Source organism: Eupeodes corollae, chromosome 1 (assembly GCF_945859685.1).
Source record: "Eupeodes corollae chromosome 1, idEupCoro1.1, whole genome shotgun sequence".
Lineage (NCBI taxonomy): Eukaryota > Metazoa > Arthropoda > Insecta > Diptera > Syrphidae > Eupeodes > Eupeodes corollae.
In genome coordinates, this window is record NC_079147.1 from 183,878,840 (window position 1) to 183,903,331 (window position 24,492).

Consider the following 24,492-nt stretch of genomic DNA (forward strand, 5'->3'; position numbering starts at 1 on the left):
TAAATGAAGGTTTATATGGAAACGACAGACAAGAAAATGACAAAATTAAGTCAATTTTAGAGTTTTTTAGGAAAATTAATTACATATACTCCCGTATCCTCGCTACCTGTAATCTTAGTCCTTAGTCCTTGGAAAAGAGAGAAAATGATGAGTGGATAAATTTACCTTATTTTCTTTATTCTATTAGAAATTTACTGCTATACTTGAAAAGATGACCTGTTATGTAATCACTTTTCTGATTTGATTCAGATTTTTGTTGAGAGAGATAGAGAAATAAAGAGAGAGAGATAGAAATAGATAGAGAAAGAAAACTAAAAAAAGATAGACAGAGCGAGATACAAAAAGGAAATGTTTGATTTATTGCTTAATGACTTGAATATTTCATGATTGGTAGCTAAATACCTACTAAGGGTTTTCTTTTCCAGCAAAAAAAGGAAAATTAATGGAATTGGGTGTTGAATTTTTTAGCTATGAAAGATGTGAAATGAGGATTTTCATTAGTTATTAGTTTCTTTCTGAAACTAAATTTTCACAATAATAGAGCTTTTTGATACGGATTTTATTGGAAGAGGGCTTAGTACTTTTAAATATAAAAATTCGAAAGCCTTTAGTTTTTAATGTTAAGATTATTTTTCTAATAGAATCTAGGATGTTCTGCGAAGATTTTGAATACTCAGAATTGCTTCAAAATTAAATACAAATATTTTCTTCTAACCTTCACATACACTGAACCTAAGGCTGTTTGATACCTATTTTATTGGAAGAAACTTTAGCACATTTAAATGTAATAATTCGGAAACCTTTAGTTTTTAAAGTTAAGTTGAATTTTTTAATAGAATCTAGGATGTTCTGCTAAGGTTTTAAATATTCAGTATTGCTTCAAAATTAAGTGAAAATATTAATTTTAAACCTTAATACACTGAACCAGAGCTGTTTGATACGGATTTTATTGGAAGAGACCTTAGCACATTTAAATGTAATAATTCGTAAGTCTTAAGTTTTTAATGTTAAGTTGATTTTTTAATAGAATCTAGGATGTTCTGCTAAGATTTTGAATATTCAGTATTGCTTCAAAATTAAGTGAAAATATTAATGTTAAACCTTAATACACTGAACCAGAGCTGTTTGATACGGATTTTATTGGAAGAGACCTTAGCACATTTAAATGTAATAATTCGTAAGTCTTAAGTTTTTAATGTTAAGTTGATTTTTTAATAGAATCTAGGATGTTCTGCTAAGATTTTGAATATTCAGTATTGCTTCAAAATTAACTGAAAATATTAACTTTAAACCTTTATACACTGAACCAGGGCTGTTTAATACGGATTTTATTAAGAGAAGAAGGCTTAGCACATTTAAATATAATTATTCAGAAGTCTTTAGTTTTTAATGTTAAGTTGAATTTTTTATTATTTATTTAAAATTAAATACAAATATTAACTTCAAACCTTTATACACTGAACGTAGGGCTGTTTAATACGGATTTTATTAAGAGAAGAAGGCTTAGCACATTTAAATATATTAGTTAGGAAGTCTTTGGTTTTTAATGTTAAGTTGAATTTTTTAATAGAATCATGAATGCTCTGCGAAGGTTTTGTTAAGGGTTAGTTTTTGAATACTCAGTATTGCTTCAAAATTAACTAAAAATATTAACTTCAAACCTTAAAAAAATTAACTTTTTATTTAATACTTATAACAATAATTCAGAATTATTATTCTGCACTATTATAAATGGAAATGTAAGTTCATTTGTTTGTTTGTCCGTCATTCACATCGCAACGGAGAAATATTTTGAAATAATTTGTTTGTGTAGAAGTAGATACGAGGCTGGAGAGTGTTTTAAGCTACTTTATACCAAAGTTTAATATTTGGGTCCCAGAACATTAGAGCAGATACGCCGGTAACACTTATAGTTAAATATTTAATTTATTCTTGTTTTAAAACCACTAATTAGCAGCATATCATTAGGCACCTATTCAATTAGGAAAAGTTCCTTATAAAGTGTTGCAATACAGTTACGACGGATTTGAGGAAGAATTAAAGTTTACTTCTAAGAACCAGTTTTTATTAATTGTGTTTGATAATTTATCGAAATGTTTCACTAACTCTGGTTAACTAGCTTTTGCCCTAATTTAAAGCTATTACTTTATTACTTATTACTTTTATATCAAATTAGCAAGTAAAAACTTTAAAGCTAATCTATCATTTTTGACAATTTTACTTAAAATAATTGATTTGTGTGTTTTTTTTACAATTTTTGAGCTACAATTGTTTTGTTTTAAACAGAGAAATGTTTTTTTTTTGAAGACGGTGATTTTGAAATTTTGTGCTCAGGCTGATTTTGGCAAACAAGCCAAATGGAACACAAGGTTTTATGCAATTTTTGTACATTTATTTAGGAGAAGTGGAAGGAGTGGTCTAATCCACTCTAGAAAATTTCAATGTACGGGTCCGTTTAAGATTTTTTAATAAAAGGGAATTAGCACTCTATAGTTACCAAAACAAGAAAGGAAAGGTTTAAAAGTTGCTACTTAGTGAAATATATTAAGCCCTTAACAATAGGCCCCAATATTTTCAATATACTGAAGAGTTCTTCATTAAGCTTCTTACGTTAAACTCTTTAATTCAGCTTACTTTTCAGTTGACCATTAACAACATTTTATCTAAACAATTATCCTTGTTTTAGAAATTTATTAAAATCGGAACTATAAAACAAAATATTGCAATTTTTCACAATATCCTTAGAGAAATCGTGTTTTTTTTTAAATTGTACAACCATTTTTTTATAGTTTATAGTTCATAAATCTAAGTGTAATAACTTAACTATAGTTAACAAAATTTGTGTAGAAATGTCCATATTTATAAATAAAATGTTTTTAAAAAAATCAACACCAAAATAAAATTCATAAAAATCCTCAAAGAAACATTTTTTCAACGGATGTCTTCTGTCTCATGTTATGTTGTTTTTTATTTATTTTATTTATTCTTATAAGCGGGTTGTTGTTTGACATTTTAATTAAAAAAAAGGACATACCTAGTAAAGAATATGAAATAATTGCAAAAACCCTTATATTCCGAAAAAAAAATACTGAAAAAGAAAGGCTTTACCAAAAGGGGGGAAGTTTAAATGCTTTATACATATTTATTTGCGATTATACAAAGTATGTATATGTGTATTTGTATTTAAAGCTAGGTTCTTATATCTTTCCACATTGCAGTGAAGGGTTGTAATTAAATAAAGTTATTATTTTAATCCTTGTCCATTATTTTCGTACAACGAAGCATGACGACGACGAAATATAAATAATGATGAGGTCTGCTTGAAAATCAAGAAAATGATAATGATGACAGAGGAAAAAGAAAATGTTTACTCGAGGACAAAATTAATAATTTTTGAATACGTTGTAAAAATTTCAAGCAGATGAAGGTTAAAAAAAAGGTTTCAAAAGAGGCTTATATACAGAAAAGTCAGATAAAACGGTTTTAATGAGAGACAAATTGAAACAAACTGAAATGGACTGAATGGAATTAGCTTAGGTTATAAGTGATTGTTACATTTTTGATACTCTGATGTGACAATCGTCAAACTTTTATATTGTGTAAGGTAATTCAAGTCAATTCAATTCGAAGCAGGGATTTACAATAAGAATTGCCGAAAAGGTTGCATATGTTGTTTATTGAATAAGCCATTTAACGAGAAATAAACTTCCACATTAAATAAGGCAATAATCGAATTATGATGAATTGAGAGACTTCAATAAACACTTATATCAACACAGAGTGGCATTTTAAACAATCAAACCATAGTCAAAAGTCGTAACTTCTAATGAAGCTTAAAAAAAACACCCATTACGACGCAGTTTTTCGGTAGGTTGAAAAACGTATTGAGATTTTAAATTTCAGGATTTACTCGTACTGAAGTTACTCAATAATTAATTCGGTATTCACCTTGAGTAGGTTATTGTAAAATCCCATTCTTTTGACCACTTTTTGACACCTATTGGGCGGTATCTCAGCCGCAATTTGACGATTGTTGCTTTTTAAGTGCTCAACAGTTAAAGGTTTATCTGCATACAAACCGTCTTAAACGTGGCAACGCAAAAAATAGTCCATCTCTGTCAAATCGCATGATCTTGGTGGCCAGTTGATATCGCCGACCCGACGAGAAATTACTTGTATGAGAAATGTCTATTGCAATTGCAAGCCATATTCGCTAGAGTTGTGTAGCATGTGGCACCGTCTTGTTGAAACCACATACTCTCTGAGTCGTATTCTTCAATAGCAGGCATAAAAAGGCGGTTATCATATGACCATAACACTCCGAATGGACGGTGACAGTCGTTCCATCGTCGATTTTGGAGAAGTAAAGACCAACCGCACCTCCGGACTAAAGAGCGTACAAAATAATGACATTTTGAGAATGTATTGGTCTCTCATCAATTAATTGAGGATTCTTAGAATCCCAAATACCACAATTTTGTTTAATAACATACCTACCGAGTGACAAATGTGCTTCGTCGCTAAAGACAATTTTAGTTAAGCGATCCATTTACACAAATGTCAGACTTTCAAGTGTCAAACCAAATGTTAACAAATAAAATCTTCAAACTTCAAAAAGCATTATATTTACATCGTAATAATATTAATTTTCCATCTACTTGCAGCGGAGTTATGAACTCAAAAAAATTTCTTTTATCTTTGTGCAATTTCCTTTTAGCATACATATCCTATCCATACTATCTAAACCACCCTTTTGTCATCTATAAGTCTTCTGAAACCAGTCGTAAAGAGATCCACTTTCAAAAATGCTCAAAAACTCGCACACAAGAAAATTGCATTTCGTTTGCAAATATCTTGAGTGACACAATCCCATTTACTAAGGCAATTTATTTATGTTTGTCTCTTATCAGGAAATTTCTTTTCATATGAAAAAATCCCTTTCATCTATTATGGAAAATTGCTTCTCTAGAAATTTCTGCGGGCTAGATAATGTAATTCAGTCAAAATGTTGGGTAAGGGCAAGATACAAGATTAGAAACGTTATGAATATCCCCAGAAAAAAAAAAAAACTTAGAGCTACCACCTGAAATCAATCAAAATTATTTCTGATCCTTATGGGAAGATACAAATCGTACATAAGTATTCAAAACCACTGAACTGTAATTTTGAAATCTCCCAGAACTAAACAGATTTGTCAATTTAAGGATAAGGATACGAAACGAGTTAATTGTATATGTTGGATATTTTTCACATCTTGCAGAAATAATGTGATATCGGAATTTATTACTAATGCTTCTTGAGTTTATAAACTATTTATCTATAATGATGATGATGATGAGGATAGTTCCAACGAATTCGATATCCAATAACCACTATTCAACCACAAGGACGAAACTATCAGTAAAGAAAACACATATATTAATCTTATTCAGTGTGGAAAAAGTATGTAGAGAGGTGGGTATTAGATTTTCGGTTCAATTACGGAAATAGATTAGAAGTTTTTTGAGAGTGAAGGCAAAACTTTCTATACTTGTGGTTTCATGCTGATGCTGGTTTGAAGTAAAAGCATCCACAATATTAAAAAAAAAAAAAAGAGATTTTCTAAAAGATGAAGATAATATAGAAACAGAGAAAGAGAGAGAAATAGTTCTGTTGAAAATGCAATTGATATCAAATAAAAAAGTTTACTTTATACATAAAAAGGCTAAAAGAATTTGTCGACAAAAAAGAACATAAATGTTATATTCGCAGTGGGAATCGAATTTCTATTTTCAGTTAAAATACAAAAAATGTAAATACATAGATTAATTTTAATTGGAAAAAACAAATTATTAATATTTTGCGAATTTTATTCTCCTTATGGTACACTCTGGCGTATGTGGAATATTTTTGTTTTTATATTTTGTTTTCAATCATAGTTTTATCTAGGAGTTGAAAATTTAGGTGAAATCACTTAAGTTTTTGTGTGTTGAGGAACGTGCTAAAGAGCTAAAAGTTTTGGATTTTAGTTTCTTTAAAAACAAAAACAATCTCAAATTTCTCTCTTTCAACCAAGGACACAAAATATCATGCACAATGTGTTGTTTCTATATCAAAATCGATGAATATACATATGTATATCGAAAAAACATATGTATTTTAGATTGAAAAACCACTTTTGTCGATTAAAGACGCCTTGTCTGTTCAATCGATAAAATTCTTTCAATTTGAGAAGAAGTTTGAGTATCGTATGGTAAAAAAAGAGGGGGCACATTCGGTATCCAACAACGTTTTATATGTACATAGTTTTCTAAAGAAAACTATTCAGATATTGGCTTGTACTTAACCTCCTCAACCTTATAACATGTGTGTACAAGAAAATGGAATTGAAGACGAAAAACAAATTTTCGAAGGAAATCTTTAGAGAAAACAAACAAAAAACAGTGAGGACTTTTGGTTAAGTAACAACAAATAAGAAGACATATAAACTTAGTTATATATATATATATATTTCTATTTATTTTACTTTGTTTATATGCTCGAACCTATAGAACAAAACAAGGAAGTATTTGCACTTGCTAACAAAGAAAAGTTGTATTTTTGTGATACAAGAAAGTTTGAGCTTGCTAAGAGAACATTGTCAAACTGTTTTCGCAGATTCGTGCAAAGCTTTTATAATATAGGTCTTCAAATAAAAGATTGAGTTCAAAAACCTGATATCAACATCTGATATCCGTATTTTCTCAGATAGAAAGATAGACTCTGTCTCTACAAACTCCATAATAGACCATAACTCTCGGACTTCTCTAATAGAGATGGCACAACAGTTTAATATTCACCTTTGCTGGGTGCCGGACCATAGAGACATTCCATGTAACTGTAAGGCAGATGAACTTGCCAGGAACTCGGCTAGGAGTATTCTGAAATGACTTTTGAAGGAGCTGTATGGATGAGGAAGAGGAGAAAATAGTCCTTCAACTTCCCTGTACATGCCTTGCTCTAGCTCAAAAACGCAAGAATTACCTAGTAGAATTCTTCTTTAACAATCTAAACGATCTAAATCATATCAATATTGAGCTTGGAAGGAAGCCTCAAGATTCATGTGGTAACACAATGGGCCATTAAATTGGCCTAAGTGTGTCCGATTCCATCATGGACAGCCACTTTAACCTAACCTAAGTTAGAAAATAAAATTGATTGTGAATATCTTAGTTACAATTTGTTTATTAATTTGAAAACGTTTTCGGTCCAACGAATTCGATAATGCCGTTGATGAGAAAATTGACAATAAAAATAAAAGATTATTTGTGAAACTTATTTCTTGCACACAAAAAGTAGCATTGTTCGAGAACTTGTCTCATCTGACTTTGCAGTTGGTACATCTTGTTGATGTTTTCAGATCATATTGTCTTTTATGAGCTAGTACAAGCTTTCATTGGCTTTATCATTGAAACCAATCATTGGAATTTCTTTGAAATGTCGGTAACAGCGATCATTGAAAAAAAAAATCAAATGCTGTTCGGAGGAATGAATTTTATTTATTTCAAAAATTAGACTATAAGCGAAAAATAATTCAGCAATTAAACACACCAAAACATCTATTCAAGCATTTTTCAGCATTGATTTCAATGATAGCTTAAACTGGTCTCTTAGTACACAATGTTGGCATTACGTCGGTATTGCACGATCCCCCCCCCCCCCCCCAAAAACAATCGTAGTTTTAAAGGGGCCAATTAACATAGCTATAGAAGCTGATAACATGATTTGGTTCAATCCATGTCCTCAATATTAATTCTAAAAAAAAGGTTAACTCCTACCGTTGACCAAAGCGTTGTGCCTAGTTTTGTTTTTAACTCTCTGTTGATGTGTTTCCTTCTGCACAAGAACTTGCGAGTTTTTCCTAGCTCACGAGATAAAATTTCACCTCGTCAGTAAAAAAGAGGTTTTGTTGCCTTAAATTATTTTTCAATTCAAGCTTTTTTAAGGCCCAAACTATGAAGCTATAACGAAGCGGATGATCGTATTTTATCTTCAATGTTTGAGGCAATTGGACCTTGTAGACCGAATAATTCGCAATCGTCGTGAATGTTGAGTACTGTTTTCTTAATAAGTCTTGCTGTCAATGTCAAAATAACTTATGATTTAAAAAGAAACCTGGCTTTCGATAAGCTTTTGAGCGAAAAACATTTGTCAATGTCAAAATAACTTATGATTTAAAAAAAAACTGACTTTCGATAAGATTTCGAGCGAAAAAAGCATGTCAATGTCAAAATAACTTATGATTAAAAAATAAACCTGGCTTTCGATAAGATTTCGAGCGAAAAATATCTGTCAATGTCAAAATAACTTATGATTTAAAATGAAACTTGACTTTCGATCAGATTATGAGCGAAAAACATCTGTCAATGTTAAAATAACTTATAATTTAAAAAGAAACCTGAATTTCGATAAGATTTCGAGCGAAAAACGTCTGTCAATGTCAAAATAACTTATGAATTAAAAATAAATATGACTTTCGATAAGATTTCGAGCGAAAAACATCTGTCAATGTCAAAATGACTGTATGATTTAAAAATAAACCTCACTTTTAGTCAAAATTTTAAGTGAAATATATCTCTTTGTTAAAATAACTTATGATTTTAAAAGAAACGATTTCCTGTAAAAAGCTTGTAGAAACAATCTTTGAACTTGACATTTTGATATTGACATTTTATAAAAAACTATTCTAAAAAAAAACAATATTTTTTAGAATTTAAAAAAAGATTTGTATGTATTTATGTATGTACATACATATATACTTCATATAATTGATGTGATTAAAACAATACTCATCAACTTAACTAATTCCATCTCGTCATAAGAAAAGACTTTCGTTTTATATACCTAAATTTTAATTGGAATATCAAAAGAATTACAAAAGCCACAAAAACAGTAGATTTGCTATTTTAATTATTGTATTGTCAAAATAAATTCAAAGGACTTTCATTTTCGGCGAAAAATCAATTTAGGTTTATAATGTAAAAATAATCAAAATCAATATTAATTGAAAATATCTATTTTCAAATATGTTTATATCCAAAATAAGGATTAAAATAATTATATATGTATGTAATTTAATTTGACTATAATCTGTAAATTGAATTAAGAATGTAAAACCAATATGTATGTGTTGAACTAATTGAAACTTTTTGTGCTTAAAATATCTCAACAAATTAAGCCAAGCATCAGCTTTGTATAGTAAAAATAAACATAATCATCAATTTACAAATTTTTGTAAAAAAAAAACAAAAAAGAATAAAATAAAGGAAACTCTTGAACATTCTCGTATACCAACTCTTGATACGAATTTATCTTATTATCTTACGCTTTCAGTCGAACGACCACAACAACTTAAATTAAATTTTAAATAAATCCTTTTTTGCTTAACATGTCCTGATGAACATATTCACACAAAATACACACACATTTGCACAAACATGTATCCGGCTTATATTCGAGAGCTTGACGATAATGAAGATGTAAAATAATCTCTTATCTCGTATTTCATTTTAATAAAATATCCCTTTATAAATGTCGAAGGACATTATCATCGTAATTCTCTCCTCATCATCGGCGCGTCGTCGTCATGAAGGATTTTCAGATGTTTATGCCGATATATGTATGTATTCCAAATTATATCCTTCGATATTTTGTTATGTTAAATTAATGACATATAATGGGTGTTTTTTTAGAGACGTGTGGTTTTCGATCTGGCAATACTTTTTTTCGGAGTTGGATTTTTGACAGCTGTCACTTGATTTATACTCAGTTTGGTTTGTTAATATTGAACAACGTTTGCAAATCGTGAAAATTTATTTCCAAAACGCTGGACTATTTTGTGTGGGGTTATGTAAGGTTGCTTATTCTACTCCGATAAGTCCGAAACGACTGACATTCGCTTATTTTGAATTTCAATTAGCCTTAAATGTCTTTTGGACATATGTTTTTAATTTGAAGACACAATTCTATACAATTATTTTTATGTACATTTCCCCATTTAATAAATTGTATCCTTTTCCCAATCTATATTCCAATATTCTTAATCCTTTTCCAATAATGACAGTGATAAATTAAATTTTTGTATATTTAAATTCATGAAATAGAGACTAATCATTTTATTTTGAATTTGTTTTTCTACTTTCAGCAAAAATCTTATTATTCTACATTATTTTCTATGCAGCGTTAGCTGGTTTCTTTGCCGGCCTGTTAGCTATCTTTTATCAAACATTGGAAGATGATAAGCCTAAATGGATGCTGGATAATGGATTGATAGGATCAAACCCTGGTAAGTTTTGAAAATTCGTTTTTTTTTAAATAAATTCTGACATAATGATGATAGTGTATCTTGCTTTTTCAAGGATTTTTGAAATAAGTTATAGTCTAATGTTAAAATAGAATACAAAAGGTTAATTTTAAAAACTCGCGTAAAATCAATTAATTTTGAACATCTCACTATTTTTTGAAAGCTGTCACTTTTGAAGGGGCTATTCTTTTCATAATTAATGACTTAACGCTTCAATTCTACTGAAAACGATACACGGTTTAAAATCGTATTGAAATTGTTAAATTTTACTAAAAAAAATGATGGAATTAGTAAGAAAATGATGATATTTTGACAGCCATAGTTCGCAGTCTTTGGAATTGCTTCCAAATCGATTTAAGACTTTTAAGATCGAGTTCCTAAAGTTATCCGGCCGCAAATGTAAGAAATATTAATGGAAGGTTTCTTGAAAGGATATTGTAATTTTTGTGGGATTTTACTTCTTAACTTAATAATTTAAAACAAATGATTTTTTATGGTAATAGAATTTAAGTTTCAAAGTCAATTTGATATTGTAAGAGTGTAGGAGAAAGCTCTGCTAGATTCCTTTGAACACTTTAATAATGTCATTTCTTTTGCAAATCTTGCAAGGTCCGTACAAAGTGCATAGACCTCTAATAGTGTAGTTCTTATGACGTACACGTTTGAAATTCTGAAGAGTTCAAACGGGTCACATTAAACCAACCACTTTGGACATTGAACTTCTCAAACGGTTTCTTTTGAATATAAACATTCTTTATTGAATATATTTAATCTGTCCATACCGAAACAGACACAATATTTTTCCTACCAACATTGTGAATACACAAATTTTCTTTATAACAATTTAAACTTAAGCTATTTTTTAACATAAAAACAAAAAGGTTTGTAACAGCAAACTTCAATCTACGATTAGAGATCCATCATAATTACATGTGCTGGTTATTAGTAAGCAAAATAGGATAACTATATCTTAATTATAGCTTACCATCAAACCTATTCTCATTTTTTAAGTTTGAAATTCTCCAAGGTATCGATTTAAAACGATTAAATAAATTCCATCTTTAGCTTATTTTTAAGGCCTTATAAATTAAAAATACCAAAATTATATGAAAGTCAACTTGCAACTGGAATGCATTGTGTGTGATTACAAAATTGCACGCATCGGCAGCAGCCAGATTTTTGTATTTAAAAATTGGTACAACTGAAAGAAGATCTGTCGGAATAATAATTCAAAAAAAAACATACAAATAGAAGAAAGTTTTCTAACTAATAAAATTGACAATTTTCAAGAAGAAATGGTAAGAAAACTTCTGAAAAGTGAGATTCATAAAAAAGTTCATTTAACAATTGCAGCTTTGACATAAAATAAAAACTTCAAGAAGGGGGTTTGTTCGTAGACTACTACATTAACATGTGGTGTTGAAGCGAGCTTGAAGCTTGCATTTATGCAGATTATTCATTATTTTTGGTTTTACAGATACATAATGCATTACGGTCTGTTAATTTGCATTTTTGTGTACAAAAAATACATTTTTGTTTTAATCAAATTAAAAAAAAAAAATGTGCACATGGAGTAGGTCGCATATTCTTATATTGTGCTGAACTATCCAGTTCTTCATTGTTTAACACGAATCAAAATATTTCACTTGCACTTCATAAGAAATATCGAAACACCATTTGCATTTTAGAAAGTGATGTCAAACTTAATCATTTTTAAATCTTCTTGTGCGGTGGAAACACCAAAAATATTTATTTAATCTAAACTGAGATAAACCTTTGGTGGAAACATAGCAAAACTTAATTATATTTTCTATGTTTTCTCATGCAAAATAAAACAGTTAGACCAGTTAGTCCATTTTCATTAACAAAACTAAATAATACTACCAGTAACAGATTGATTTTTTTCGCCAATGGAAAACACATGATTCCAAATGCACAACTACTTAACGAACACTGCCATCGAGGTACGAATACAATATCGATCGTACTAACATTTGAGAACGAAATCACATGAGATCAATTCGAGACTCGTATAAATGTCGAAAAACCATCCGTAGTAAGATTCTACTTCAGCTTTTATCGGTAATATTCACATTGCAAATATTGTTTTTGATATTTGCTTAAAATCTTACTGTACTATTGATAGATTTTCCAACAAAACACGGTTAATGCATATTTATCGCGTAAGCGTGCAAAACTCATGAGACCATCGATTACTAAAATTAGACCGCTAAGAGACCTTATGGCATATAGGAGATTACACATTCGATAACACCAATAATATACACAATTCAGCGTTTTTCTTCTAAAGATGCTATCAACAGAATTTTTAAATGTGAAGAATTTTTGCTTTGCGTTAGTTTGGTTAACAATAATCAAACATTAAATCTCAAAAAATGCAGCAAACAGTAAAAGACATAATTAGTTATCAATTGTACCAACATTTATATTCAACTTCAAAATTCTACTTCTGTTCTTATTTACAGTAACAAATTAATTAGTTTTCAATAATGTTTATGATATATTTTCCATCTGATTTAGAATAAACAAATAGTATTATTCCTTTAAAATCATAATATTGATACGTGTTGATACAAAAATGTGGTAAAACCAATATTTAGAGTCACTTCTAATTTTTCTATTATGTGAAATACATTAAACGTCAAATCGAAAAATAATCTATCCCCAATTGAAGGTTCACCCTCTAGCTGCCAGGCCAGGTACCGTCTCTCTATGTGTCAATTGGTTATCCAGTCAAATCCAAGACATAAAGCTATCTCTTTTTTTTCTAATGCTTCTTCACTTGTTAAACATTATCTTTCCCTTTTCATACAACTGCGGTACATTTATAACACAAAATATCCATCTAACCGCCATAATGAAAACAAATTTGTAGATTTAGCTTGACATTAACTCAAATTGAAACTAGAATCCTAAATTGTCTTCGCAATATGGATCATAAGTTCATTAAAATTGTAATTTATTAAAAACGAACTTAGCCATGTCACTGCTTAATAGGACAAAATATTCCGTTTTCATGAGAGTATTTTTATGTACAGCCAAACAAATGCAAATTTGAATTGAGAACCAGGAACTAAGTGCGATTGCGACAAATCAAACTAATGTCGACTTCCTAAGGGGTTTAAAAGAATTAAAGCGAGCTTGAAATAAAAACCTATTCAAACAAACGTTGGCATTGGCTTCACTTTTCTGGCAAGCTTCACACAAACGTAATATGCTTTATGTCGAGCACTTCGACGAATGCAGATCACAAAAAAAAATGCGTTGATGTTCCAAGCTATGTCTAAAAATCATAAAACCCTATTTATTATAATTTAACTATAAATAAAAGCCCTAACCCCTAACCATGTTAATATTACATTATCTAATGGAATCCGAACAAAATTAAAACCATTACATCCACGCCTAAAAATTCATAAGAAATAAAATATCAACCTTAAAAGGATACAATATCTGAGAATAGTGATATACTCCCTTTTTTGACCAATTCAAATTTCAATAGCACAAATAAAAGAAAGAAATAAAGTTTTTGTATGAAACAGATATAATTTAATTAACTAATTGGATTCGATGGATTTAACTTTGTTATAACACGAAAATCCACAATAAAATACTCTTTTTAAATTAGAGGATATATTCTATATAGGGCCATGTTGTTGGCGCTACGCTGGCTGCCTTCTTTTATAACTTGTAATAAAAGGTCTTGTCAATATAATGGTTAACCTAAACTGTGTGATATTTTAATTGAGTTGGTTGTGTGGAGTGGTGTGGCATTTGGATAAATTAATTATTTTCACGCAGAATTTAATTTTAATAAAAATAAGATGTCTCTGTATCTAAAAGTATATAAAATTATGCAGAACACAGTTTACAATTCTTTTTCTTTTTCTTATTATTTTCAGGACTTGGTTTCCGACCAATGCCCCCAGAGGAGAATGTTGAAAGTACCTTGATCTGGTATGAGGCATCGAAAGAGGATAACTACAAATACTGGGTTGACTACAATGCTATGTTTTTAAAAGGTTAGTATATGTCTGCAAGTGCTAAAATTAAGATGGCGGAACATACGGCAAATGTCAATTAATTGCTCAGTTCAATTTGAGTCATAGACTCATTTTTGACGTTTAAACTAAAGAAAAAAATTGTATGTCAGTTAAATACAATGAACACTCAAGTGAAAGCAGTGTTATGGGATTTTCCATCGGTGAAATAAATCAATTTATTTTTGATCTAGATAGATCTGTCAAAACACAAGACTTTCCTGTGTTTGCATTCCGTGGATCAAAATAAATTGATCTATTTGATTTAAGATCAAATCTTCATATCTTCATTTTTCGTCAGATCGACCCCTATCAATTAAGTCAATATTTGACGGAAATCTGAATGTATCCATGAAAAACCCCATTAGTTGACAGTTAAATATTACCAAAATATACAAACAAACTTTGAATTATAAACAAATTTAATTTTTTGTTTTTTCTTAATTTCTTCCATCATCTTTTTGAAAATATATAGAATATGATGATTTACCAAAACACAATCAAGTTAGCTGTTCATTCGATAAGCCACCACCACAAGGCAAGGTGTGTTCATCTGATCCTGAAGAATATGCACCATGTACTGCTTCAAACAAATTCGGCTTCCATCAAGCCCGGCCGTGCATATTTTTGAAATTAAATAAGGTAAGTTTCGTTTAATTATACAATACACATTTTTGAGTTTTATAAAAGTTAGTAAATTAATTAATTTATTTCCAACGAGAAACAATTGTGGTCAATTGTTGTCAGATGCTCCATTTTAAAGCGACAAGTTTTATTTTTGGCATTTTAAATATGATTAGGTTAACATTTAGAACTGTGAATGTTTAAGCATAAAGTTTGTTTTTAATTTATATGAGAAACTTTAGGTTTTTAATTGTTAGTTAGAATTATTATTTGGGAAATTTATCAACCGTAAGTTTTGCAACAAATGAATTGAATTATCTAATGGATTTAGAACTTACAAGTTAAAAGTTTCCGAAGGTATAGATTTTGCAATGTTCTTTTTACAAAACAAAGTTATTTGTCTAAAAAGACTAGACTTAAATACAAGGTTTAGAACTTTACTCCTGCCGTTTTTCGATAGGTGGCTACAACGGGAAGTAGCGGTATCTGGGACCTCTGTCAAGATATTTAAACATTAATCGATTTGTGTGTGCATCGTTGATATTTATTCGCTTGAAAAAGTTAGGTTCCAAAACTGAGCCGGAGTCTCATCGAATACTCTCAAGTACGTATGTTGAGGACACTATTATTAAAAGAACGTGTTGTGAGTAGTCTCAATGCTTTAATAATGGTGACTTTGACGTGGAAGACCGCCATAGTGGTGAAAGAGAGAAAGTTTTCAAATATGTAGAAGTAAGTAAGTAAGTGAAGACTCACGTCAAATTCAAGAAGAAATGGCAAGATTTTTTGGGAATGACACAAGTCATGGGTATGATTCAGAAAGAAGGAATTTAAGTTCCGCACGACTTGGAACCAAAAGACATTGATCGAAGGCATTTAAGTGTTTGGCGAAAGTATTGTCAACCGATGAATCATACTTCGAATCATAATAGTGAGTGTGAGCATATTTTTAAATAAAGAATCCTATATTGGAAAAAAAAAACTGCGGAAGCAAAGTTGTACACCTTGTGATAATAACGGATATATTCGTTAACAGTTAATGACAGCTGTCAAATTATTCTTCTATAAAAACAGTGGTGCCAATCAAATTTTTTTATACCGTTTAGTCAAATAGATAGATACATCGGCAGAGGAATTTACGTTAAAATCCCTAGATTTTAAAAAGAAATGTAGCGTTATTCAAAAGGTTCTCTTAAATTTATAAATATTTGCAGCTTTTATATACATATTTACCACTGTAATGAACTTTTGTTTTTTTTACAGATTTACAATTGGGTACCAGAAATTTACAACGATTCTAAATCTCTGCCAGCTCATATGCCCGAAGAGCTGAAACAGCATATTACCGAAAAACAAAGTTTGAGACCACTTGAAGTAAGTTTTTTTTTGTTTTAAAATTATTAAAATTGTCAATAATTTCTCTTGTATTACATTTTTATATATTTTTTGTTAATTTTCTAGACTAGCGTTGTTTGGGTGTCGTGCGAAGGTGAAAACCCAGCTGATCTTGAACATATTAAAGCTAGAGATTATTACCCACGAATGGGCTTCCCTTCATACTTTTTCCCATATAAAAATGTCGCCGGATATATACCACCAATTGTTGCCGTTCAATTTACAGTTGAAAGTAAGTACAGTTTTCTTTTTTTTTTGAACAAAACACATACAAACAAAATAATTAGTAAATTTAAATTATTCATGACAAAAATGGAGAAAGAACTAAATTACATTGAGAAAAAAAAACAAACAGAATTCTACTAAGAGAAAACTGTTTTCTAATGACTAAAACGTACATTTTTCCAATGCTCTATATTTACCAAACGAAATTGCCTTATTACATATTCAGGATCAATCAATTTTTGCTGCGTGCTATGTCTGCATAATGAATACAAATGGATGTATTTTTATACGTGTAGAATTTGGAATTTGTTGATATACGGCGTTTCATTTGCTTGTATTTATTTTTTAAAGAGAATTTTAAATTTGTTCCAAGGTATTGAAAATTATTGAAAGCTGCTTTTGGGGTTTCAAAACCTTTTCTAGTGTTTTATTTAAGCAAAGTTAGATGAAAGCGTTCCCAAATGGAAAACAGCAATTAGCAGAAGGAGCATTTTAATTTAAATATTCAGCTATCCCATTGCATTCAGGTGCTTATTTTCAAAAACATGATACAAAGTCTTTTAAGTTCAGAACTGTTTACACTAAATGTATACAAATTATGACAAATAGCTATACATTTTTCACAAAAAACATTGGATCAAAATTTTAACTTAAGTAGCAATTGTTTAAATGTTAACTAACCGACAACAGCATTTTAAACTTAATCTATTTTATTGACAAACTGCCACCGAACGTGTCCAAATAGTTACAGTTCATAAAAATAAACTAAGCAAACAAACTTGAACGGACCTTTTAATTTGAATTTCGAACTGTAAACTCAATAGTTTTGTTGAATCAGTTAATATTTTCAAGGCGTTGTTGTAGCGTGAATTGTATACATTTTAATAATGGCGTAGTTCGTACGTGTCAAATGTCAAAAGATGACAGTTTAAAGAGTGACAATGACATCTGACTAAATAGTGGACTGTTTAAAATGAAAAATTTTACGGTAAAACCCTTATCTTCTAGCATTTCAAAACGTTCAACAAAATATTCCGATGTTTGGTCCAAAAAAAAGTTAAAAATTTAAAATTTCTATATTTTTAAAAAATTAATTCAATTTGAACTATTGTACTTTGACTCTAGAGGCTCAATTGATCCAACTTTAACTGGCTGGAGACAAAATAAATTGATACAAATTTCGATTAGAAGCTCTGAAAAAGCTCTTTTTTAAGGCTATTTTAATGCATTTAGAGCATTTAAAAGATTTTACAAATAAAGAAACGTTTAAGTAAGAAATGCATAAGAATAAGACAATTTCTGACATTAATTTACCTATAAATCAAAAATACATAAGCTTCAAATTTGTTGATATTATCAAGTCAAAACTCTACACATTTGTTAATATTCAAAGAACTTATGAAGTAATGTAAGAGTAAAGTAATGCAAAAACCGTATCTAATTTGAAACACCCTTTACACGCCGCAATCCAGCAGTTCATGTTTTTCTGTATCTCCCCAAATAACTTGCTAAAAATATTCTCAATTCATGACATAGCAACGCGAGAATTGAATGCATACGAAATCGAACAATCATAATGGATTGAAATTATACCTACCTACCTACATACCTCAGCTTATTTCGAGAACAAGCCGAACAGGACATTCCGTATACGTCGCGAGGTCCTGGTCCTATTTTATTTGTTTTATGTTTTTTTTCTCATCGCATCTGCTATAGGATTTGGGTGGAAAATTTAATTACATATACGCCTTTGGTATTTCCCTTTTATGTACATATGTATTGGTGTATATGGTATGTCCTTGCTTGAATAAATTCACGCATAAGGAGTGTTTTTGTTTTTGTATTCGGCCCTTATGTATCGATTTTCAGTTCGCGCATGTCCCAACTGCTGCTGCTGGGTATTTGCCTCCCTTTATGTAATAAAATAACATGTTTAGCAGTAGGAAGGATTTTTATCCGGGAACTTTTATTTCTGAAGAAAAAAAGGAGCTATAGAAAAGTTGGGTTTTATTCCTATTTTCGGTCGATGACAATGATGATGATGGCGCCGGGCGCCTCGAGCAAGACTCCAACAAAAATGGTCTTATGTCATTTGATAGAATCAATCAATTTGTTGTCGATATTGAATATCAAGCAAAATATTGTCAATCACTTGTACTTCTACTAAACTTCTACTTGATTTATGTAAAGGTCCTTAATGGCATCGATATAATGGGAAAATCAAACGGATGATTTTTTGTCTTCCTCTAAAAAGTCCATAATAGGTATTTAAGGTTTAGAAAGAAAAAAGTTTCTAGTACCACTTAGTTTTCTATGAGTGAGGTTTAACATTTTTTTCATATAGAAACCGCCCTGGGCAAAATGAAGAGGTTAAAAGGCGGCAAGTACGTGATTTTATGGTTTAAAAAGGGAACAAAATTCAAAGAACGTAAAACTACGTGATGTGCCTAAAAGCTTAATATAGCAATTTATGTAGATAGATAAGTACCAGTGCACATAGTATAAGAAAATATTATAGACACGTATCTAAACCTAATCGTGCACTTACATAAATATTATTTAAAATCCTACATTGAAAGGACTATTGGATTGCAATTATTAATCAAAGCAGTTGAAAATTAGAAGAAAGTAGAGGTTAAATACAAACGAAATCAGTTTAAATTAGAGGATTCCGTGCAAAATTGGTTGAATTGAAAATGTATGAATCTATCAAAGAAAAGTAACAGCAACCTATTTTATGACATAAGCAAAAGAATATTGACATATCTCCAAAGTATTTAGTTCTACGTTTAGACGGGGGGCAGTTCTCTACTTTTTTAAAAGTTTTATAGAGGTCTTATATAAAATGTTGAATAGTTGATTGATAATTATTAAATTTTAACCTAAGAGAACAGCCAACTTTTACGGTCGTAACGATTATTTCACGATCTTAAAGTGGACATTAATTCCAGTGCATATAGACACATAGTTCCAAATAGAGTTAAAAGTTTCAGCTCTAAGGAAAATATATGGTTTGATTTGAGCTGCAAAGGGGTTAAAGGGTCATAATTCGGTTAAGCGACACATAAATGAGGAATACCGAAAAAAAGTGTATGCAACTTCTTATTCGAAGAACAAAATTTATGAATGAACAAAAATTAAGGAAAAAACTACTGTAATACCCCAAAGCCGGTACAAATTGTTGGTCTTTTATAAAATACATGAGGATTTTATCCTCTTTCTCGGTCTTTACGCCGCTCGTTGATAATGACGCATCATTTTTGAGCTCTAATTTCGTTTCAAGGCACTTTACTAATTTTATTTGTCGATCCCTTTAATTTTACATCAATTGCTATTACGTCACTTTTTTCAAGGTTATGAAAACGCTGATCTAAGACAGTACAGCTTTAGTAGCAATATTGGTGATTTGGTGGTTTATTTTATCCTAAAATCGTTTTGGAGAAAGTAAGATTGTTGCACTTTATATTTGAAAAGTATTCGATAGAATTTGGCATCAGGTTTTTTTTAAACAAAAATGCTTGCCTTTGGAGTAGTATTGGATGAACTCAAGTCTAAAAACCACAAAATATATGTTGGTGTGCCTAAGGGTTCTGTTCTGTATCCAAACCTTTTTTTTCAATTTCTAATCAACTTGCTTCCTTCACTGACGAAGTTATTGAATTTGGATGTTGATCTTCAACGGTAATGCATGGTCATGCATGGCTCATTAAATTCTGACCTTAAAATTCAATAGAATTTAAGGTGTCATGATTTCTCAAGGAAACTGAAACCCTTAAATGTTCTATATGTGTATCTGCAATCAGCTTTGTGAAAGGATCATATACCCGATGTCGCCAAGAATTCCGCAAGCTGTCAGGGTTTTGTAAGGAGATAAAAGAAGTTTTTATCTCCCTCTGAACAAGCTATTTTCCATAAGACTTCCAAAGAGTATGTATAATTCCAATCTAAGGACTGGTGATCCTGGAACTTGCTTAAGTCTCAAGGTTTGAACGTAGTTTCTTACTTACTTAGATCCCCAGACCTGTTAAGCCCGTTAGGAAACCCCTTAAGGGGTATAGGGCCTCTACTACTCCTAAGCGCCATCGTGTACGGTTTCGGGAGATGTGTTTCAGCTTCCTCCACCTCTTGCCTAGTGACGCTGATTCCAACTCAACTGTCCTGCGCAATGTGCTTGTCGGTCGTTCAGCCCTTTTTCCTTCTTGTGTGAGCTGATTCCACTGTCACATACCGAACGCCGCTTTTGCTTTGCCGATGCGGCAGATGACGTCTTGTCCGGTTCCACTTTCGATGAAGACGATACTTCCAAGGTATTGAAAGCTCTCCACTTTTTCCACAGGTTGCGAGGAAATATTTATTTGAGAGGATGGTCGGGTTCCGAGGCTGATCATTCTTGTTTTGCCGGAATTAATTTTTAATTTTGCAATGTGCTTGTCGGTCGTTCAGCCCTTTTTCCTTCTTGTGTGAGCTGATTCCACTGTCACATACCGAACGCCGCTTTTGCTTTGCCGATGCGGCAGATGACGTCTTGTCCGGTTCCACTTTCGATGAAGACGATACTTCCAAGGTATTGAAAGCTCTCCACTTTTTCCACAGGTTGCGAGGAAATATTTATTTGAGAGGATGGTCGGGTTCCGAGGCTGATCATTCTTGTTTTGCCGGAATTAATTTTTAATTTTGCAATGTGCTTGTCGGTCGTTCAGCCCTTTTTCCTTCTTGTGTGAGCTGATTCCACTGTCACATACCGAACGCCGCTTTTGCTTTGCCGATGCGGCAGATGACGTCTTGTCCGGTTCCACTTTCGATGAAGACGATACTTCCAAGGTATTGAAAGCTCTCCACTTTTTCCACAGGTTGCGAGGAAATATTTATTTGAGAGGATGGTCGGGTTCCGAGGCTGATCATTCTTGTTTTGCCGGAATTAATTTTTAATTTTGCAATGTGCTTGTCGGTCGTTCAGCCCTTTTTCCTTCTTGTGTGAGCTGATTCCACTGTCACATACCGAACGCCGCTTTTGCTTTGCCGATGCGGCAGATGACGTCTTGTCCGGTTCCACTTTCGATGAAGACGATACTTCCAAGGTATTGAAAGCTCTCCACTTTTTCCACAGGTTGCGAGGAAATATTTATTTGAGAGGATGGTCGGGTTCCGAGGCTGATCATTCTTGTTTTGCCGGAATTAATTTTCAGCCTCTTAACTTCTGCTCCTTGTTGTCATTTGATGGAGATCCATGATCCTATGATTGAGTTAGCAAACATCGTCCACGTAATCCAATTGCTTTAAATAGGATGTCAAAGCCCATTGGGCCCCTCCGCAACCTGAAAAAGCAGCGCGTAGTACATCGGTTAATACCAACAAAAACAATATTGGCGGCAGAATACATCCCTGTCTGACCCCGCTACGGATTTCAAAATCTTCGGACAACCTACCATCGTGCAGAACGTGACACTTGGATACATCATATGTTGCTTTAATAATAGCAATTAGTTTTTCTAGGATGCCTCTCCTCCGCAAAGCTAACCAAAGGCCTTCTCGAAGTCGATGAATAATGCAGGAGGATCCAGCGCGGAATCCTGCTTGTTCGGCATCGAGTGTTGCCTCAGGGTGTTCTCTGATGCGTTCCAGTATGACTTTTGCTAATATTTTGGCAACGGCAGGTAGAACGCAAATTCCTCTCCAGTTTCGCACTTTGTAAGATCTCATTTTTTTGGGAGCTTGACGATAATTCCATTCTTCCACTCATATGGGAAGCTTCGGTGGTCCAAGCGCTTCTTTTATGAGCGGAAGAAGCAGTTCGCTTGATGACGTTGGCGTTTCTTGTAAAAGCTCTGCGGGAATTCCATCAAGTCCAACCGCTTTATTCTGTAAACGGTCCTGCTTTGGCACCTGTTTGCAGCATCTTTTGCTTCTTGCGCCAGTTTGTAGTTTTGAACGTAGAGCACTCTAATTGATTGGTAGTATCATTGTTGAATCATTCACGTCGTCGTAAAGTTTCTTGTCTCACCCTTTTTTACCGCTATTTTTTTAGATCAATAGATAACTGCAATGCAACAGAAATAGTCGCACCTCCTGGAATGCTCATCAGCATACCGTAGAGCCCAACTTTAGTCGTACTTTCAAGTACATCGATTCGTACTGCAGTCGTACTATGCGAATGTGGAATGCTTTGCTAATCTCTCGTCTTTTCTAGTCATATTCAAGAATTTAAAAATTCCCTTGAGTGTGCGCTTAATAAATAAATAAATTATAAAAAAAGATATATCGCATTTGTCAAAGAGCAATTTTGTTATTTTAGCTGGCACCCAATATGAAACCTGCAACTGCATTCTTTATTTATTACGTACTTTTATTATTTTCCATTGAAAGGAACAATTCGTTGGTATCCTACTGAAAATTGACAATCATAATAATAGTAGATAATTTACTACCCAAAAGTCATTGTCTATAAATTTGTTATCGTAATAATTTCTAGAATTGGAATCAATACACAGAAACGTTCCCTTCTCTCTATACTCATTATGCTTTTTAATTGATACAGCTTGTTATCATCATCCCATAATATCTGCCCGCACATTTATATTGACAATGTCATAAATTGGTTTTTCTACAAATAAAAAAGCTACAAGAAGTCTAAACAAACTTACTTATATTTTCCTCTAAAGGATGTTTATTCTACTTTTACAGAAACGTATGAAAACACTCGTAAAGAGTAAATATCAACAATTTTTCTTTTGTTTGTTGTTGTTGGTTTTTTTTTTGGTGATTTTATTTTGTCTTGACAAGAAGACGACAGAAGAAGAAAACTCAAGATGTTCTTAAAGTTCATATATTATTGTATTTTTGTTTTTTTTTTTTTTGTTGCCAAGGCAAAAATGGAGTATAGAAGAGGAGGTACAATGCACGGTTAACGGTGGTTGAGTTTTATTCAACTCACTTATATCCTTAAAATCATATAATAATGATAATGATGATGACGGTGATTATGGCTAAAGAAGGGAAAAGAAAATGACATGACTGAGAAGTACTAAGTACCTAACCTACATATATAATGTTGGTATTAGGAAGGCAACCACCAAGACTTGATGAAAAGCAATATCCTTCTACAGCTTACCAACCACCCCAGTCAGTCTACCGACAGACTACCACACATAAAAGTAAATGTGAAATAAATGGATGTTCTGATGACTTAGTTCTTTTGAGGTACATATACACGTACAATTGTACATAGCAATGTGAATTAAAGAAGAAACATTTTACGTCAACGGAAGTTACAGTGCACCAACTTAAAAATCATCGAAACCGGAACAGAACTCTGGAGACACATTTCGGTTTTTGACGACAGCGTTGTTCGTTTAGAAAAGTGCTCACGAAACAGGGGCAATATTATTTAAAAATCTGTGTCGTTGCGAAAAAAGCCATCAGTAGGTTACCCTTGGAAAATATCTTTCTCTTCACTTCGAAAAGTATACATTAAGTGCGTTTTTTTTTGTCAAAAATACCCGTAGTGAAGAACGATTTAACGCTTATTACAAAAACAGTTGCAGATAGAATTTTGACGTTTGCTATAGTCTCGAATATAAACTTTAGCACGATTGATAACTCTTCTGTATCTCAAAGGCAAGTTCGTAGAGTATGATAAGTAGTTTGTTTGTTAAGAATTTTTCATTTTGAAATGAGAGCGTAAGACTTAAACTCTTTCCTAATTATCGGGAATCAAAAACGCGACAGAATTAAGTGAACTTCGGACACCATTTTTGTAAGAAAAACGTATAATTTTGAATCTTATTTGTTTCAACAAATATCCATTAAAATGTGTATTAGTATTCATGAGTTAATGTAGACTATTACGAAACAAAAATGCATGTTTTC

At 31.6% G+C, this 24,492-nt stretch overlaps 1 protein-coding gene across 5 annotated transcripts in view; it reads left to right on the forward strand.

Moving 5' to 3' along the window:
• Positions 1 to 24,492, forward strand: part of LOC129940842 (sodium/potassium-transporting ATPase subunit beta-2) — a 74,169-nt gene that overhangs the window by 29,464 nt on the left and 20,213 nt on the right. For all 5 annotated transcript variants that reach the window (XM_056049342.1, XM_056049344.1, XM_056049343.1 and 2 more), the window contains exons 3-7: positions 10,163 to 10,303; positions 14,245 to 14,364; positions 14,858 to 15,024; positions 16,270 to 16,380; positions 16,468 to 16,633. In XM_056049342.1, the coding sequence (XP_055905317.1) occupies positions 10,163 to 10,303; positions 14,245 to 14,364; positions 14,858 to 15,024; positions 16,270 to 16,380; positions 16,468 to 16,633 (705 nt within the window). The remainder of the gene's footprint in view (positions 1 to 10,162; positions 10,304 to 14,244; positions 14,365 to 14,857; positions 15,025 to 16,269; positions 16,381 to 16,467; positions 16,634 to 24,492) is intronic.